The sequence below is a fragment of the Geotrypetes seraphini genome, chromosome 4, assembly GCF_902459505.1.
Source record: "Geotrypetes seraphini chromosome 4, aGeoSer1.1, whole genome shotgun sequence".
Taxonomy (NCBI): Eukaryota; Metazoa; Chordata; class Amphibia; order Gymnophiona; family Dermophiidae; genus Geotrypetes; species Geotrypetes seraphini.
Genome location: NC_047087.1, coordinates 222073356 through 222094175, shown reverse-complemented (window position 1 = coordinate 222094175; position 20820 = coordinate 222073356). Strand labels below are relative to the sequence as shown.

Below are 20820 nucleotides of genomic sequence, written 5' to 3'. Positions count from 1 at the left end.
ATGTGAATAGCCTGGGCAGAATACTTTTAAGATGTTTATCCTTCCAGACCAGGAAATATACAAATCTGTCCTATTTCTTATATCCTTTTTCACCTTTCACCTTCTGAATTATCAAAGCAAAGTTTGCATGACAGAGGTCAACCATTTGAACTGATAGATTTTTCTTCCATTCCTTTTCTATGGCAGAACCCCTTGATAAATCAGGCTCTATACAAGTAGACACATTTTTTTCTCAGATCACCTTGAAACAGAAACCAACTTATTCCAGCCTGGTACAAAGTGTGTGGTGCAGTGGTTAAAGCTACAGCCTCAGCACCCTGAGGTTGTGGGTTCAAACCCAAGCTACTCCCTGTGACCTCAGGCAAGTCACTTAATCCCTCCCCCATTGCCCCAAGTACATTAGATAGATTGTGAGCCTGCCAGGACAGACAGGGAAAAAAAGCTTGAATACCTGAATAAATTAATGTAAACCGTTCTGAGCTCCTTTGAATGAATAAATAAATTATATTGTAGTGTAGTGTAAAAAAACACAGCAAGGTGAATTTAAATAATAACATAGTAAATGAAGGCAAATAAAGACCCTGAGTGGTCCATCCATCTTCACAATGGTAACATTCTACAAATTCTCCTCAGCTATGATAGTCCACTTATATATGAATAATAATTTTATTCTTATATACCAAAGCCAAAGCCATGATAATTCGAGGCGGTTTACAAGACGATGTGCTGGACAATCAGCGAAGTGGTTACAATATAGAGTTATCGAATATAACATAAGAATTGCCATCTCCGGATCAGACCCTATGTCCATCAAGTCTGGCGATTCGCACATGCGGAGGCCCCGCCAGGTGTACCCTGGCATAGTTTTAGTCCCCATATCACTCTATGCTTCTCATAAGGAGATGTGCATCTAGTTTACTCTTAAATCCTAGAATGGTGTATTCCACAAGTACCTCTTCTGGGAGAGCATTCCAGGTGTCTACCACTCGCTGCGTGAAACAGAACCTCCTGATATTTGTCCTGGACCTATCCCCCCCTCAGCTTCAGTCCGTGCCCTCGTGTCCAATTGGACATTGTAAATAACTGTTTTTCCTGCTCTATTTTGTCGATTCCTTTCAGTATTTTGAAAGTCTCGATCAGATCCCCTCACAGTCTCCTCTTCTCAAGGGAGAACAACCCCAGTCTCTTAAGTTGTTCCTTGTAATCCAGGTTCTCCATGATGTTTCGAGGCAGTTTACAACGAAAGGTGCTGGACAAACAGCAAAGTGATCACAATACAAAGTCATCGAATACAAGCTTACAGAATGGAAGAAGTAGAAAGTTATAAAATTCTTAGGTTACAAATCAATTAAAAAGATTCGTTTTTACAGATTTTCTAAAATTGAGGTAGGATGAGGAATGCAGAAATAAAGGTCAACAAACAAATTACAAACACTAGTGTCCTTTTACTGGACTGCAGTAATACATGCTTACCACAGGTTAAAAAGGCACCGCAGTAGTTTTGGAATCGGCATGCACGTCCCATGCGCTAAGAATAGATTTGATTTTCTAGTCGGGGAGGCCTTGCCCTGCATTAATTCTTTAGTTCAGCTACATTACTGTGCAGTTAGCTTGGGATCCCTTACACTTATAAAACAGGTCGGTGGTAACGGCTAACATGATAATGGCCCCATGCTAATTTTGAAATTGGTACGTGGCCATTAAAAGGAAAAAACAAACTGCGGCCGTTTTAGAGTGGCGCTAAAAAAGTGGTCTCCATGCAGGAAACCCACACACTAAAAGTGCAGGCCTCTTTTTAGCGCAGCTTAGTAAAATGGCACCAATATCTTTTAATGTTGTTAATTTCATTTGTTTGTGGCTGGGTTTCTTGAATGCATTAACCCCCTTTTACCAAGCCACAGTAGAGGTTTTTTACCACAGTCCAGATCAGTAAATGCTCCTGCACTGCTCCGATACTCTTATAATTAATATGAATGTCAGAGCAGCGTTGGAACATTTAGCACCATGGTAGAAACCTCTACTGCTGCTTAGTAAAAGAGGGCCTAAGTTAGCCCAACCTTTGTCTGTTTTCTAAATATTCATTAATATGGCTCAGGAATGCTACAAAACAGAGGTCTCAGTCTGTCTGACTCGGCATTACATCCATTTACTTACATATTCTGTACTGCAGCTTCATTTACCTTTTTATTGTGAGCTGCATTGGGTAGGATGCCAAAAAGGCATCAAAACAAAATAAAAATAAATCAATGTATAATAGGGTGGGAGAAACTGATTTTATGCAGGAACAAGTCAGAGTTAATTTAGTGGCCAGTTCTGCTCCTGATTGAAATGGTAAAGTTCATGAATGTCATGGGGTTTTTTTTTCTCTTAATACTTAATCTATCTTTTTGCAGCATTTGCCATAATACTGACATTGTGGCACTTATTTTCAAAGCTCTGTTTGTGTTTTGGACATCTGGAAACTGGCATTCAGAAGGCCAGAGTGCAGGGATGTCCAATATCAATTCTGCAAAGGCAGGATGTGGATGTCTAACACTGCAGAACATCCATACAGTAAGGGAATGCATTTGGGGCAGGGCTAGGGAAGGCCTGAAATCTGGACATCCAACAGCGATTACTAAAGGGCAAGAAATGTCCATGTTTAAAAAGAAAGATATTGTTATTTAGAACTGGTTCAGGCATAACCAAGTCACAGAAAAGTGCTCTGATTAAGCAGAGGTGTGCTGGAGGGATTAAAACCCCAAAGACAAAAGATAAAGGAGTTTTGTGGATTTGGTTCTCCTGTTTTTTGGTTCTGGGATTAAAACCTGACATTTCCTTAATCTCCAATTGTTGTTGTTCCCCCTCCCTCTCCCCTAAAAGTGAAACCTGCAAGGTATATCAGGCTTAATGACAGCTTCAGGTATACAGTTCACTCCCCAAATTCACGGGGATTCCATTCCAGGAACACCCATTCTAACAAAGCTGTGTTATATGTCTCAAACCTAAGTGCATGAAATTGTCAAAGAATATGGTCTGGCTGTGTTTTAAGAACATAAGAATTGCTGCTGCTGCTGGGTCAGAACAGTGGTCCATCGTGCTCCCGCGGCAGCCCCTAGGTTAAAGACCAGTGCCCTAACTGAGACCAGCCCTACCTGTGTACGTTCCGGTTCAGATGGAAGTTGTCTAACTTTGTCTTGAATCCCTGGAGGGTGTTTTCCCCTATAACAGCCTCCAGAAGAGCATTCCAGATTTCTACCACTCTCTGGGTGAAAAAAATAATCTTTTTTTTTTTTAAACAAAGAATAAAAGACAAACACAGCGACACGGTAAGTAGTAAAATAAAACACGAGCCGCTGCGAGATAAGTAACGAAGCAAACTAAGTTCAGCGCAGAGCGTCAAAGATAGACTTTACGGCTCCATGGAAAACTGAGAACTGAGAAGACGCGCCCTGTGCTGGGTGGGAAGTCACTCATGCATGCGCAGTGTGGCAGATTTGAAACTTCTGAAATTTTCTACAAGCAAATCTGCTTGCAAGGCTGTCCGCATCCGGGCTCCGTCACCCACATGTGAGAATAGCTGCCTGCTTGTCCTGGGATAACAACTTATTAAGAAGTGGATCCGATACTTCTGGCATTTTGTGCCATCCTAATAAAGGCAGTATAACATATTGTTCAGCACATAAACAAGTACCAACTATTTTTTTTTTTTTTATTACCAATGGTTAATATACTGTATCTAATAGAACATACAGCTGCAACTTCGTTGTTCACTTTTATTTCAGCATAAGCATAAAAATTCACAAAACCTAGTTTCATTCATTGAAATATATTTTGCAACAGGACAAATCAAATCATATCACATCATAACACTATAAAATTTGAAGAAAAAAAAAATGGAGCGAGAAACCAAATGGCACACCCAGCTCTCTATTTTAGTACACCTAGTCATCTGTTTGCATATCTGGTTATGCAGAACACTCATTTTTCTTTCCTTCAATATATTACAGCATGTGCTTGGTAAAGTCACTAATTAAAATAGTAACAGGTGAGTCAAGGGCAGGTTTTTCCTCCATGTCTCAGAATAGCTTTGATTAGGGCTGCCAACTTTTCCACAGGATACATGAAAACCTGGAAGAAAAGCGACAATGCAAAAAAAAAAAAAAAATGCATATGGGGCCAGGCAATGCCATTTTGATGGCATCAACCAGGAGGGAGGACGGAAGGATGTTTATTCCTTCCTCCCAAACAGCAAAGGTACATTGGGCTATGTGTGTGTGTGTGGGGGGGGGGGGGGGAAGGGGGGCAGGGCTTCCCTAGGCCACAAAGGAATACTCTGAGGGAAGGGGAGGGTCTGGCCTGGACTTTCACTGGACTACGAGGCTTTTGTCTGGATTTGGGGTCATGGTCCACTAAACGACCAGGGCTTTGTCTAGGTTTGGGGTCAGGGTCTACTGGACCACTAGATCTTTTTGGGAGGGGGTCCACCAAACCATAAAGGAATTTTTTTAAGGGAAGGGCAGGGCAGTAGGAGGCAGTAAGCCTGTTCAAGGCAGAATGGTTGGGTTGGTGGGAAAGAAGGAGTATCATTAGGCCACCATGGAAGACTCTTTTTTTTTTTTTTTTGGGGGGGGGGGGGTTCTGGCCTGGCCCGGGGTTCCACTGAATCACCAGGGCTTTGTCAAGGGTTGGGGTAGTCAGAATCCACTGGATCATCGGGGCCAACCAACTGTGAGTGAGGTTGGGAGGGGGTGGTCTGCCCTGCCTCAGCTTAGGGGTGGTCAGGAGGGGGTATATGGGTCCCTAATGAGGTCCATTGCAGGAGGAGGAGAGTATTCGGGCCAGGACCAGTGACATACCTTTTTTTAAGGATCCTGTCATACCTGAGCCAGGCACTGACAGGAACATTAGTGTAGAATAGTATGCCCATTATTCTGAGCATGCCACGGCAATTTTGCGGCACAAGATTTGCAGTAGAATTTTATTCTACTGTGAACCTTTGAGCATTGGCCCACAGTTGCATTGCTTTTAGAAGGCTTAAATAAAGGTGTATGTTCTAAAAGCACAAGTGTATTCTTATAGGGGCTGATGCTCAGAGCCCGAGGACTAAAGCTCACAACACAAACCCCATATTGCAAAAATAATACAGAAAAATAGCTAACCAATGCTCAAAGCAAATGATATTCAAATTTTATGTGTGGATAATTTGTGCCATTAAACTAAAAGCAAGTGGAAAAGTGTGCCTGGCCCATGCACACAAATGTTTTACAGAAAGCAAGGCTTTTCTGTGCAGTTCCAGACAAAAATGGTACTGGCACACATAGGTACTATTCTTCTATGCATTCAAATAAATATGAGCTTTTTTCAAAAAACTATTTGCACTTGAATTTTTGAAGGGCTCATATTTCAGAACAGAAAAACAGGTCCTGATGTGTGCTTTCACTTCCGGTTTTCATCAGACTCACACATTTGGTTTTCAGTGCTTAGAAGTTGCAAGGGCTTCCTTCCGATTCCCCGAAAAAACTAAAAACCACAAATCAACAAAAATAAAAACAGGTAGTTTAGTGTGAGAAATTGACAAGAAATCCCCTGAGCTGGCAATAAGTTTTAAGTGCTTGGCTTTGTAGATTTATCTGAGCATTAGGAAGGAATAGTTACTGACCTAATTAGCATCCATTTAAATATATTATAATTCAATTTGTGGCCATCTTTGGTGGGCATATTAGCACTGGCACTCGAGCCCTTTGAGCATTCGACATTAGTTTTGAGCATCAGTCCCATAAAATCTTTACAATTTGATTAGGATGAAGAGCTTTTATTTTATGCTAAGAATTAATATAACGTTCTCTGAAAGATGTAAGTCAACTCCAGCGTAGAATTCCTCCAAAACCTGAAATCAGGCCATTTTATATAAAACACAGAGAAAAAAATCTGCTGCGAGGTTCTAATTTTGGAAAATAAATTACATATTAAGAGCAAGTTTTTCAGTGATTTCAAGTCTCATCCACAAGCACTGCACTCTGAGGTACAGCTCTTGTAAAGTTTACGGTAAAGCTGACGGCAGAGCCTAATTAAAAGCACAACAACAAAAGAAAAGCACTCATCTCTTCTGGATGTACCTAAGTGTTACAGAAGTGTCAAATACAGGAGTAGAAAAACTGGGTTTTCTACTGCTAATGTTTAAATTCTGCTAGCAGCCAGAGCCGAGCGGTGTGTAAAACCCCCAAACTTGACTCACCTAGCCTGAAAACCTGCAGGAGGCGTTTCCCTAGAATGACATTTGCCATGAAATATGTGGGTTAAGTAGCAGTAACGCTGCCTGCCAGCCAATGAACTGATGGGGGCGGAGCTCACGCATGCTCTGTCCCTGTAGATGTCACTGTGGCGGGTAAATAAAAGCCAGCACATGAGCCTCTAGCAGTATACAAGGGAATTTGGTGTACAGGAGCTTGAAATTGTTTACAGCTGACGTCGACTGCTCTAGTAATAGAAAATAAAACATCATGCTTTCATTGAGCTGCCGCCTCTTGCACCAGGCACGGGGTCCTATGATTGGAGCGGTAGCATTACCCAGCAGAGCATGCAGCGACACTGCTTCCCGCGAGTTTAGTCAGCAGAAGGAAACTTATAGGAATCCCTTGGTCTTTATGGACGTATTCTCCGACAACTATCGGTTGGGACGCATTACCTTCGAGGTAAGAACAAGGAGGGCAATAAAGCACTCGTGACACAATGAGATCAAAGCAACAGGGTTCAGGGAGCCGGCACACGTGCAACCTAACTGTATGGTCGTCCAGGCTGGTGAATGTCCAGCTTGGAATTAACTGGGCCCAAGCCCAGTTCATTCTTATTAATTCTATGGTGCTACAGCCCTGTGGCGTACCAAGGGTGAGCTGGGGGGGGGGGGGGGGCAACTCCACTCACCCCAGGTGCAGGGAGCTCAGGGGTGCTGGAATGATCATGGCAGTCAAAGCAGTGTGTACAGTTCTCTAAAGAGAGGGGAGGATGAGAGGAGTATTGCACAACTATCTCTGGTTCACTTTGGAACCTGGAAAGCAAGTGACAGAAGAGAGTGCCCTGGAAAAGAGCTTTAACTTTATCTTGGTCCATCTGCTTGTTGCAGAAGAGCTATATGGCCCTGAGACATGGTGAACATTGTAAATAGTATAGCTCACTGCGAGCTTGGCCAATATAATCTTGTGGCCTCTACTTTTGATCCCTAAATTCATCGCTGCCCCAAGCTCCAGGCCTGCCCCCGCCGATGCTGCATATGCCTTGTCATCAGTGTACCGCTACTATGACTGGAGCTGGGCTAGGGAAGGGGCGGAGCCTCAGTTTGTGTGGCTTTTCCATCTGCTTGTTTCATGGTGTTCTTGGGACAGTGAACTCCCTAGTCGGGAAGGGGTAAAACGCGGACCTGGCGGATCTAAACCCGTTCGGCCTTAAAAATCTGAGGTCCGTCTCGGTCCGTGTCTGTGCCGCTTGTAGTTTCTGTCGCCGATAGACCTTGATTGAGATTTTTGCACTGACGGATCCGTCTCGGCATAGGGAGGGAAAAGTGGTAGGATCCGTCAGCGCTAAAATCTCTTTCCAGGTCTGTCAGAGCCAGAGACTAGTGCTGGAGTTTGGGGACTTCTTTTCCCCGCTCTCTTGGCTTCTGCTCTGCCGCTTCAGCACTAGTCTCTGCTTCTGACAGACCTCGAAGAGATTTTTAGCGCTGACGGATCCTAACACTTTTCCCTCCCTATGCTGAGACGGATCCGTCAGCGCTCAAATCTCAATCAAGGTCTGTCAGCGACAGAAACTACAAGCGCCACGGACACAGACCGACACGGACCTCCGATTTTTAAGGCCGTACGGGTTTAGATCCAAGTTCAGAGGCTGTCCGAGATACCCCTTTGGTATCCCCCTAGGAGTTAACTGCACAGATCAGTAGAGTTTCTATTAAGGCTATCAGCACAGATCCATGGGGTGGGAAATTGCAACAACTGCAAGCAGTCAAAACCGAGGTGGAGCAGATTTTTTTTATTTAGTCAAATAAAGAAAGTATCATTGGGTAGAGAGTACTATTGGGTGGGAAGGGGTGGGTGTGGAGAGGGATGGTAAAGGTTCAAACTCATATAGATAAGTGGGGGTTTATTGATATTGGAATTTGTCTTATTATGTTTATTAATAGTTGATGCATTATTGATGTCCTTTGATGCTGTTTTTATTGTATTCGATATTTGCATCAATAAAACTGTTTGAATCTAAAGGCGTGCGGTTAAGAGAGAAGCGGACTTGGAAAACACACAAAATCTCATCCACAAAAACTGCACTCTGTAAAATTTACGGTAAAGCTTAGCTGACAACAGAGACTAACTAAAAGCAAACACAAGAAAAATATTCATCTCTTTTGGGAGGACTAAGGTGTTACAGAAGTGTGAAATGGAGCAGCAGAGAACTACCCCCCCCCCCCTCTCCCCTCTACTGCTTCTGTTTAACATCTGCTGACAGCCTGGACTGTAAGAAAAACAGAACAGAGGTGAGAAACCCCAAAACATACCTCACCTGGACTCGAAGCATGCAGGAAGCGTTCCCCCCAGAGTGACAGCGCCACGAAATATTCGGGTTAAGTAACAGTTAATGATGCCGCCCGCGAGCGAATGAACCGACGGGGGCCGAGCTCACGCGCGCGCGCACTCCGTCCCTGTAGGTGTCACTGTGGAGGGTAAATAAAAGCCAGCGCTGGCGCACACAAGGGGAATGTGGAAGTACGGAAGCTAACAGGCGCCGACGGCTGACTTCTAGTGCTAACAGGAAATACTGAAGAAAAAACCCAAAACAAAACCCCAGCATGCTTTCATTGAGCTGCAGCCTCTTGCTCCGGTGCCGGACAAGAGCTCCTCTGGTTGGGGCAGTAGCACTACCCGGCAGAACGTGCAGCTCCAGTGCTTCCAGGGAGGGCGGTAAGCAGAATCCCCTGGTCTTCATGGACGTGTCTGCCGACGATAATCCGCTGGGACGCATCACCGTCGAGGTAAGGGGCAGAGGCGGGCGATTGAGCGCTCGTCGCGCGCACAGTCCTAAGCGACAGGGCGCAGGGAGGTGGCGCGCGTGCCCAGCTTGGAGGGGCCCAGAGAGCTTGTTAGTATACAGTACTTATGAACTCTCGGGTGCCGTTGCTGGCCCCTTGGCCGGTAAGAGGGCGCGAAAGTACAAACAGGATGCGAGACACCTGCGGATTGCAAAGCGGGGAGGCGGAGGGCTGATGCAATGCCACGCCAGACAAGGAATGTCGGATCTATTGCTCTGTGCTGAAGGTCAAAAGCTGAGGGCTGCAGTTTTTCTGTTGACTGAAGGACAACACAAAGTCCCACTACAGTAATTCTTAATAGGTGTTTGGTGGCTGGTAGTAGTAGGGATCATGCCCATATGCGAGCCTACAGTAGGCCAGGCTCCCTCTGACTTGCCTTGGGGTGCTGTCAAAGCGTCTAAAGAGAGGAGAGGGTGAGAGTATTGTTTCACAATCCTTCTGGTGGTTCACTTTACCTGTTTGTAGGCTGAACCTTGAAAGTAAGTGACAGAAGAGAATGCCCTTGAAAGGATCTTAGGGCTAGATTAACTAACCTGCCCGATTGTGTCCGATCCGGGCAGGTCCGATGGATTCTGCAACCAGTAATATTCTAATGGGGGCGATCAGAGGAACGCCCCCAACCGCCGACACAGATCACGAGTGTGCGATCCTGACACATGCGCAGACCTGCTTTCCTTGTAGATCAGGGATCTCAAAGTCCCGCCTTGAAGGCCGCAATCCACTAGTTGGGTTTTCAGGATTTCCCCAATGAATATGCATTGAAAGCAGTGCATGCACATAGATCTCATGCATATTCATTGGGGAAATCCTGAAAACACAACTGGATTGCGGCTCTCAAGGAGGGACTTTGAGATCCCTGCTGTAGATGGTCTCTGCATGAGTTTGGTGTTTGTTTTAGCTGGGGTTTTGTTGTTGTTGTTTGTTTTTTTTTTTTGTAAGCCCGTGGTTTTAAACCGCTTTAAGGCTGTGGGTTAAAACCACTGGCTTGCACTGTGGGGAAGGACAGGAGTGATTCAGTGCTGAGATCGGGGCAGAGAAGCAGTGCGGCAGGCAGGGGAATCGGGGCAGAGAACAGGGCACCCAGAGCAGGAGAATCGGGACAGAGAGCAGGGTTTTAGCACAAGCGACTGTCCTCACCAGTCGCTTGTTTTTTGATCGGTCAGCCAGTTCGAAAGTGTAGTGTATCGCATCCTTCCTGCTTTGCATGCCGATTCCCCTCATTTGCATGCGTGGGTCAGAGGATGATCAGGACACATGTTAGTGAATCAGGTTGGAGGGAAATCGGGTCTCAAAGGGCTCGCAAACCGAGCGGTACACGATCGGTTTATTTAGTGAATCTAGGGCTTTATCTTGGCTTCTCTATAGATTGCAGTAAGAAGTATTTGGCCCTGAGACATGGTAAACGAGGTCAACAATGTAAATTCTGGAAATTTCTGGATTCCTCTACTTGTATATTCATACTATATTTATATAGCAATGTTGCACTAGTAGGGCACTTTGGATAAGCTTTAGTAACTACCTGTCCATGAAGACCCATGTACATCAATAATAAAACAATCTTTCCTTGTGATGAAAAAGCTAAGATCCATCAGAAAATACTTTGGAACAGAGGCTTTCTGAATTTTAGTGTAATCCTATGTTGGCTAGCCGCTAGACTACTGTAATGTAACACAAGTTCTTTGCTCTAAAATGTTGCTGTTGCGTCTACAACTAGTTCAAAATGCAGCAGTAAGACTCATTTACAGGCTATGGAAATCGGAACACCTCTAATCCTCCTATATGAAACTACATTAGCTGTCCATAACCGCAAGGATCAAGTATAAATTAGGCATCTCTGCCTTTGAGATCCTGACAAGCAGTGCTTCTGACTACCTAACAAAGTTGGTCATCCTATTTCAGGTTGCCTCCAACAGATATTCCACCAGAATTTTTTTCCAATGATCAACGAAACGCTCTCCCTAGCAAAAATTATTTTTGGTGACTTTGTATTGACTTCTGTATTACCAGACTGTCACAAATCATTATTTAAATAGTTAGTAATGATTACTGTAAAAACTATCCTAAACAATTAGAAACATCCAGACAAACTTTCCTAACTGCTACCCACATGCTAAAAAATACATTTTATTTTTTAGCATGGTATGTTTGTTTGGGGGAAGAGTGTAGGTGTGTGGAGGCTCTGCCAGAATATTTAAATTTAGCTCAAATTATAGTTCTTCCCAAGCTGGAGTGCGATCCCGCTGAACTGACTTATCACCTGCTGAGCTGACTTATCATCCTAACTCTCTGCTTAACTATGAAGTTAAATTGTTGGCGAAGGTCTGGCACGAGTGCTCCCTGATGTCCTCCATGAGGCACAGGTTGGGTTTGTGAAAGGCCACTCGGTGGAGAAAAATATCAGGAAGGTACTGCTTTCCATGAAAGCTCGTACGTGTGCTTGTCAACTGTCTTTACTTGTCAGCTTTGGTGCCGAAAAGGCATTCAACAAGGTACACTGGGACTATCTTTTTGCCACTCTTCATCGGTATGGATTTGGGCTTTGTTTCGGCTAAATGGGCTCTTTATGCATCACCGATGGCGTTACTCTTGATAAATGGTTGCTTGTGTTCACAGTTTCTGATTGCATGAGGTACTAGGCAGTGAGGCCCGCTATCACCTTTGTTGTTTGTTTTTTCCTTAGAACCCTTGCTTCGAGACATTCACTCCAACCCGGATATTAAAGGTGTGCCCATGGAGAACTTTTGTTTTAAGGTTGCTACTTTTGCAGATCTCCTTGTCCATATAACAGACCTTCAGCAGTCATATCGAGACTCTGCACGAGTATGGCGATTTTGCTGGATTCTGCTTGATCTTGCATAAATCAGGTGCAGGCCTCCTGGGGGGACTTTGTTTCCTTTATGTTGGGCGAGTGATTCGTTCCATTATCTTGGAATTCAACTTACGGTTTCAACGAACCGTCTTTACTCAGTTAAGGTTCGGGAGTTGTTGTAACACATTTCACTTCGGTTCAAGTGGAATGGTGGAAGGACTTGCCCCTGACTTTGCTTGGTAGAATTGTTCTTGTTCGTATGGTAATCTTTCCACAATGGCTATATGTCTTACAGATGTTACTGCTGCTCTTGTTGAAACGATATTTGCAAGCCTTAACACATTTACTTTTGTGTTTTTGCTTGGGCGGATGGAAGCCTAGGTTGCGCTACCAACTTCTTGTGGGTGGTTGGAGGCAGGGGGGACTTGGTCTACTGGATTTTGGCTAGTACAATACGAGGGCTGTTCAAAAAGTATCAGTTTAATTTTTCTTGCGTAAACAAATAAAGCTAGGGAGGCATGGTTTGCTGCACATATGTAGGCGACCCAAATGCGCATGCTTGAATTTTTTCCCGCCTATATAAGCTGTCAGTCGCCGGCAGACCACCGATGAGTGAGGAAGTATAAGTGGGCGCCGTCCAATTTTTTTTTCATTTTTCACAAAATGACAGAAAAAGTTGAACAATGCTACTGCATTAAATTTTGTGTAAAGCTTGGCGATTCCCAAGTGGAAACCATCCACAAGATTCAACAGGCCTTCGGTGATGAAGCAATGGGCACCACACAGATAAAGGAGTGGTACAACCACTTCAGAAATGGCCGCACATCAGTGGAGCGTGAAGCATGTTCTGGTAGGCCCTCAACATCCAGAAATTAGATCGTCATTGACCAAGTGAGGATCCTGGTGATACAGGATCATTAAATCACCAAGGGTACTACCAAGAGGTTCTGCGTTGCCTTTCTGAGATGCAAATGGCCGAACCTGTGGCCAGGGGGCAATTGGCAGCTCCATCGCGATAACGCACTTGCCTATTCTTCTCATTTGTTTCGGAGTTTCCTGGCCAAACACAACACACCTGTGATTCCTCAGGCTCCATACTCTCCCAACATGGCTCTGTGTGACTTCTGGCTTTTCCACAAACTGAAAATGCCCCTGAAAGGGACCAGATTTCAGTCGAGAAAAGACACTGCAGAATTCGATGGACCAGTTGTGAGCAATCTCAAGAGGCATTTCAGCGGTACTTCCGACCCGACAGTGGCAGAACCATTGGAAGAAGTGGGACTACTTTGAAGGAGATTAGTGTAAGATTGTTGTATCCGAATATGAGTATTTTTTATGAATAAAGGTCTGATATTTTTCCTTGTATAGCTTGTCTTTTAAGGCATTTGAAGAATTGATTGTTGGAGGAACAACAATATACTCCTACGGCCTGGGAGACTGCTTTTTATGCCCCGTATTAGCTTCAGACTCTGCTACACTTCTCTGGTGGAGATTTGTCCCCAGACATTTGGGGAAGTGTTCTCTTGACTTCTATGCTGGCGGTTTGGGATATCTTGACTAGGCGTTTGAGTGGGAATCCTAGGGTTACCAATCAATTATCGTTCACTAGGAATCCTCAATTTGAACCTGGGATGGATAATGTACGCTTTGGCCATTAGCGCGAGCTGGGTATCTAGTTAGTAGAACATCTGTTGGGGTAAGAGGGGGATAGCAATCTTTAGACGCCTTACAGGGTCAGCTCAGGACCTGCTGGGGAATACTTTTGCTTACTGTCGGGCAAAACATATTTTGTCTCTCCTGTAGCATAAACTTTATCATCCTATGGAATGCCGCCTCCGAGATTTCTTTGGCCAGGTTGATCTTTCGCAGACTTCTGTGTCAGCGTTTTAGACAGGGCTCTTTTATAATTTGAGACTCCAAAGGATTGTCAAATTATAAGACACAGATGGGCAAGGGAACTTAATTTGTGCTTGGATCAATGGCCTATTCCACGAAACCTTGGAGGACTCCCTCATTTGATCACAGGAGCTTGGCTAAGAGAGTGTTATGCTCGGCTCTTGTATAGGGGATACTCCTACAGTATGAAGAATCAAAAACTTAATTGTATTTATACATATTAGTTCTAAGGGCCCTTTTGCTAAGCTACAATTTGGGTGCTAATGCATGCCCATTATAGCAAAAAAATGGACTAATATGGGTTGTACTAAATCCATTTGGGTATAGAATGATTCATTATGGTCAAGTCAGCACAGCCATTTCATCACAGCTGTTTCAATGCTATGCCCCTTCCCCCCCCCCTCGCCTCGCATACCTCTTAAAAAGTTTGCCAGTGCGAGCAGCCATCTTCCAGCCCCATGCTCGTGCCTGCCTTGGCTCCCCTCTGATGTTATGTTCTGGTCCTGCAACTAGGAAGTGACATCAGAAGAGAGCCAAGGCCAGCTGAGCAGGGGGTGGAAGACGCTGTTCACGCCAGTGAACTTTTCAAGAGGTATACGGGGGAAGGGGCAGAGAGAGAAAATACTGGCTGGGGGGGAGGAGGAGAGGAAGGAAGAGAGACGCCTACACCCACTGGTGGTGGTGGGGGGGGGCAGATGAGATGCATTGGTGGGGAGGGAGGAGAAGCACGATTTATTGCTGTTCATCTCAGCTGTGATGAAATGACTGCGATAAATCATTCCATTCCGTGTTAAGTTTTCCTATCTGTGCATATGAACTGGTAATTTAAAAAAAAAAAAATTGGGGAGGGGGCGTGTCAAGATAGAGAATGGGCATGGGTGTGCTATCCAGCTAGCGTGTGTTAAGTGATTAACACAGACCTAATGTTGGAGCCCTTATTGCCCACTAAATAGGAAGTGGTAAGTGCTCCCATGTTAAATTTTCGTAATGACCATGTGTTAATGCTGACACTAGCAGGTGTGGCTGTAAATTCGGCAATGAGAAAAAGGCCTATTTTATGGCTGCACTAGAAATACCATGTGGGAAAAGTGTTAAGACCATTTACTACGGTAGCTTAGTAAAAGGGCTCCTAAATGTGTCTGAGCAGCTGAACTAGCTACATCATTAGGGAGAAGGGGAATTCCGCCCCCCTCCCCTCTTTAATCTTCCCAGGCTCTGGCATCATCCGCTTTATTCAGCATCAACTCTGGTTCTCACACTGAAGTTCTTTTGCCAGTGTGTTACCCCCATTTGAAAAATATTGATGTCATTATGTTACTACCGTAGGCTTTGTATAATTATAAAATTTTATTTTAAAGTGCTTAGAAATAAATATAAAGACTTTAGCTTTTATTTTTGAAGAAAACAATCGACTATTCATACAGCATACAGTTTGGTTCCACAGGGTTACGTGACTGTCAATACAAATTAGTGTTAGAGAGCCTGAGACACTGGCTGAAAGTTAAGAAAAGATTGATCACCACCTCTTACGTGTGATTGAGGAGTCAATTTGTATTTTGGCTACTGATTATTGTTTTGTATCAGAGTGTACTTTTGGTGTGATTGAATGTTCTGTGACTGAGTGGCAACTTTGATAATATTAGAAATCTTGATGTTTTGTGCAATATTTATTACTTATCTCAACTTTTTATAGGCAGTATCTTGCTTGTTCCAAAAACATGTACTGGGTCACAAGAGTCTGGGCGTTGCTAATATTTAGCAAGACATGAACTCTTTTAAGCTTAATTACAATGCAGATATTTGTGCATAAATAGAGGGCATAATAAAAATCAGGGGAGTGCCATTATAGTGCTTATAATTTCAATTAAAATCCTTAAAAAGTTGTGGGGAGATGCATAAATAGATTCTTATCTGTGCTTGACTTGTAAATGTAAGTGAATGATAAGGATTGTTTAACAGAGAAAACAAATAGAAATAAAGGTTAATATAAAGTGATACTATTTTTGCTTTGCCTTTTTATGACTAGTTTTTAATGTGTCTCTGCTAGCTTCCTCAGGTCACAGTAACCAAAATGATCTTTTAGAAGGGTAATGTTAAAAATATTTCACAGCCTAGGTGACTTAATGCTGAATATTTATTTATTTTTTTTTAAATTTATGTTCTGTATATCCTACAATTCAATGCGGATTACAAATTATTCAGATAGTGAAGCATTTTCCCCTAACTGTCCTGGTGGGCTCCCACTCTATCTAATGTACCTGGGGCAATGGGAATTAAGTTACTTGCCCAGGGTCACAAGAAGCAGTGCGGGATTCAAACCCATAATCTCAGGATGCTGAGGCAATAGCTCTAATAACTACACCACACAAAACCTGGCTATCATGAAATAATTCAGGATACCACTTGAGCTGGGTGGGAGGAAACGGACAAAACTAATGAGGGGGGAGAAGCAGCTCCCTGGGTTATGAAGGGGAAGAGAGAGAGAGTGTATGTGTGTGGGTGGGAGGGATGGTGAACACTGAGATTGGGTATTTTGAGGGACAGAAGGGATTTAAAGGTTTTGGAAGAAGATTGGGTTCTCTGGGATTGAGGGGGGAAAGCGCATAAAGAAAGGAACTTGGATGAGGGAGAAAGATAGGAGACTGAAGATTTGGCATGCAGGAATTGAGAGGGGTAGACTTCTTTGTTTTTTGCAGGGGGAGCATGGGGGAGTGTTAAATGGAATGAAGGGCAGCACTACTACCATGGAGGAAAGGAAAAGCACCTGCCTGGGTGGGGGGAGGGGACAGCAAAGTTAGACAACGGCGCAAAAGACAAAAGTGCGCGCTGACAATTGAGCGCAGCGCGCGCCGCCATGCTGCTCTAAATTACAGTTTTTAGGGGCTCCGGGGGTTTTTGTTGGGGAACCCCCCCAGTTTACTTAATAGACATCGCGCCGGCATTATGGGGGGTTTGGGGAGTTGTAACCCTCCACATTTTACTGTAAACTGAACTTTTTCCCTAAAAACTGGGAAAAAGTGAAGTTTTCAGTAAAATGTGGGGGGTTACAACCCTCCACACCCCCCACAACGCGGTGCGATGTCTATTAAGTAAAGTGGAGGGGTTCCCCCCCCCACGCCCCCCGTCAGAGCGCTAAAAACAGTAATTTAGAGCGGCGTGGCGGCGCCCGCTGCGCTCAATTGTCTGGGCGCGCCTTTGTCCCGGCGCGCTTTTGACCTGACACCTGAACAGGGAAAGAATCCTGCATGTCTCATGTTTTTTTTTCATCAGTGGCACTGCTGCTTGCAGTGGATCCAAGAAGACAATAAGAGGATGACAAGGCAATGCTGGATTTGGGGTTGGGGTGTGGAAAGAAAAGAAATGGTGAGAAACAGGGCAATGCTGCAGGGCAGAGGAGAAACAGGTCAGAGCTCGGGGGGGTACTGGGTCAATTTGTTCACCATAGAAGGTACTTAGCTTGAAGCTAAGACACACTGATGTGTCTGATAGATTTGGGGGATGAAAGTGCGCTAATTTTCTCAAACCAACTACTCGAAATTGGAGAAGGTAGATTACCAGTTGAGTCTTCTGGCAAAATAAAATTGGTTTATAATTTTTGTAATCTGGTGTCATCAGTTGCAGAGCTAATAGATGCAGTCTATCCAGCAGTTAAAGAAAACTATATCTATGTTGTTTTTTTTCCTTCTTTGGTTCTTTGCCATTCTAGACAAATGAGTTTACAAATTCCCACCCTTAATTCAGTGTCATCAGCTTCCGAGCCCTGTAGCAATCTTAGCTCTCACTAAAACCAGTCCTGTGGCTTGCGTAGGCTTTTTTTTTTTTTCTCTCTCCCCTCATCTTGCTGAACTGGTTGGGTTCTAGAGAGCTACACAGTCTGATTATTATTCACTCTTGCTACCACATGGCCCACTAGTCTTCTACCTTGTATAACATGTTTCCTGCTCTTACTATTGAGCTCTGTTTTGAATTATTGTAGCTTTGGTTTCTACCACCCTTGCTAGCAGGCTATTTTGGGACTGTCACCTTGTGAAAGATTAACCTAGTGGTTACAGCAGTGACCTGGGGTGCTGGGTTTGATTTGGCTGTGATAAGATAAGTGCATATTTCCAATCATCTCTGTTTAAAGGTCTTCAAATGTTATGTTTAGAGTTTTTTTGATTCATTTGATATTTTAGGGAGATTCGAATATTAGCTAGAATGAACAATTGTGTTTAAAACAACTTGAAATATTTGTTTGAATAAGCTTTATTGAAACCCATATTGTTACATGGAAGATTGTGCACTTGTGTTAATTTAAGTTGTGTGATTTGGGTCTTGATGAATGTTAATCACGATGTTTGTATGTTGTTTTCATGATTGTGGGATTTGGCACTGATATGATTTAGGGGTCATAAGAATATAAGAATTGCTGCTGCTGGGTCATACCAGTGGTCCATCGTGCCCAGCAGTCCGCTCACGCAGCAGCCCTTAGGCCAAAGACCAGTGCCCTAACTGAGTCTAGCCTTACCTGCATATGTTCTGGTTCAGTAGGAACTTGTCTAATTTTGTCTTGAATCCCTGGAGGGTGTTTTCCCCTATAACAGCCTACGGAAGAGCGTTCCAGATTTCTACTACTCTGGGTGAAGAAGACCTTCCTTACGTTTGTACGGAATCTATCCCCTTTTAACTTTAGAGAGTGCCCTCTCGTTCTCTCTGCCTTGGAAAGGATGAACAACCTTTCTTTATCTAAGTCTATTCCCTTCTTTATCTTGAATGTTTCAATCATGTCCCCTCTGTCTCCTCTTTTCAAGGGAGAAGAGGCCCAGTTTCTCTAATCTCTCACTGTACGGCAACTCCTCCAGCCCCTTAACCATTTTAGTCGCTCTTTTCTGGATTTTCTGGACCTTTTCGAGTAGTAGTCTATGGATGCATTGGCATTTGGCACCCCTTAGTGTTTAGTTTGGCAATATAGCCTTTTTTGGAGCATATACACGAGAGGTTTTTTAATAATCTATGATTGAAATATGGAACCTATGTCTCGGATTTATTCCTTGCATAATTAGTTCTAGGTAGGTTTCTGAGATTCTTTTTCCTCTCTTATAGAGAGATTTTTCCTTTTTGACATATGGGACACATTACTAATATTAGAAACCATTAGTATTTGAGCTGAAAGCTATTGTTGGGTTTCTTACTATCTTTTTTGTTATATAGTGAGCTGGGTTTGATTCCCATTGCAGTTTTCTAATATAAGAATGATACTGCAATTTAAGAATCCCTATAAATAGGGGAGGGTGGTTATTTGATTTATTTTTTGCAATGATTTAAAATGACACTTATTTTTTACTGTTTTTGGTTTTTTTTATTATTATTAGCTGGCATGTTTGAATGGAGCCTTTTCAGTTTGTTGTGAACTTTTTTTTCTTATGAGCCTACTGTGGCTTACAATTGAGTATTCATTACAGGGCGTGGAGTCGGTACCCAAAGCCTTCCAACTCGGAGCTAAATGCACTAAAGTCAGTGATTGTCTAACAGTTGTCTCTAAACCAGTTTTTGACTGGTTTTAGCGACAATTGCATTTGCCGACCCAATACAGAAAACGGCTTACCACGTGGCTTTCTGTAGAATCGCTCATTATCCGATCCAACCATGCAAATAAGCTCATTAATAAATGCCATGTAAACTAGCAGAGCAATTGATGCTCTAACATGGCTTCCCGATACACCAAAAAAGTGATCCCTTCTAGTGATCTGAAAAAAGCAACTGGTCAAGACCAGTCACTTACCTGTCCCACTGATACAAAAATATTTATAACATGCCAAACCTTCTTCTTTTTTTATGGGCACAGATACTGTGTTACACATGCACCATATCTGCCCCATTAAAAAGAAAAAAACCTCCTCCTTGCTGATAGCCCTACCCAACTTTCCCTAATGAACTGGCACTGGGGGATGTCGGGGAGGGTCGTCATCGGTGGGTGGGTGGGCTTTATTTTATGAGACAGATATTGTGGATGTGTAACACACACACGACATAGGTCCATTAACAAAAAAATATTTGCATGCCATACAATTTAACTCTTAATTCCACAGCCCAAAAATTGCTTCAGACTCCAACTCCGACTCCACAGCCCTGGCTCACTCTCATGTTGGGCATTTTTAGAAGCGATTCAAGATGGCTTTGTGCTCCATATCAGTCTCTTTGGTTTTCCTAACCATTTTTGGTAATGTTCTAAATATGTGATTTGAAAATGCTACTCACCTACTTCTCATAGCTAGCTTTGTCTATACATGTTATCTTTGCCGGTAAAGGCAATGCTGAAATGTAGAAATAAATTAATAACTTCTGCTTTGTTTTACAGCTGAATGCTGATGTGGTTCCTAAGACAGCAGGTAAGAATGTTGCTAAAAACCCGAGTCCATAATTTTGTTGTGATTTCTCAGGTTATGGTGGATTATTATAAGCTATTTTGGCCTTCTTATACTTTTTGATAAAGCTGCTAGTTATTTTATAGAACCTGCAGTGTTTGAAAGTTGCAAAATCCTGAATAAGTGCCACAAAAGGAGTTTTAAATGTAAAATTGACCACTTGCTCTACAAGAGCATAGGTAGGTGCCGCTTACCTGTCTCATAGATGACCTCATAGGACTTAATCAGAACTAGCTAAGATAATTTCATTCCTGTATGTTTTTTTTATAAGAAATGGAAATTGATTGGCTGGGTTTGCGTTTCAAACATATGATGGCTGACAAATAGTTCAGACTAAAGTTCAGTCTGTTGTAGCCAAAGTATGAGTTAAGTTTGGTTATTTAGGGGACCTGACCTGATTGAAATTGAACTTTATAGGGGAAAGAGAGTAGATGGGATTTGATATATTGTCTTTCTGTGGTTACAAACAAAGCAGTCTACATATTATATACAGGTACAGGGCGCCCACAAAAACACTCCTTGATTTTAAAATGTAGCTCGAGAGCTTGTCTTTATAGGCCTAGAGTAGCACATGGCTGGGAAGCTCATGTGTTGCCCTTGGAGACAAGCAGGCAATGGGGGAGGGGGTGTATGCTAAGGTAAGGGGATTGGGTGGT

General features: G+C 43.3%; 1 protein-coding gene across 2 annotated transcripts in view; it reads left to right on the top strand.

The window, feature by feature from the left end:
• The first annotated feature begins 6389 nt into the window (after positions 1 to 6389).
• Positions 6390 to 20820, top strand: part of PPIF (peptidylprolyl isomerase F) — a 30427-nt gene continuing 15996 nt past the window's right edge. The window contains exons 1-2 of one of the 2 annotated variants that reach the window (XM_033942177.1): positions 6390 to 6674; positions 20098 to 20128. In XM_033942177.1, the coding sequence (XP_033798068.1) occupies positions 6483 to 6674; positions 20098 to 20128 (223 nt within the window). In that variant the 5' untranslated portion in view covers positions 6390 to 6482. Of the gene's footprint in view, positions 6675 to 8694; positions 8999 to 20097; positions 20129 to 20820 lie in introns of those variants that run through there. The other variant, XM_033942178.1, reaches the window with a different exon arrangement.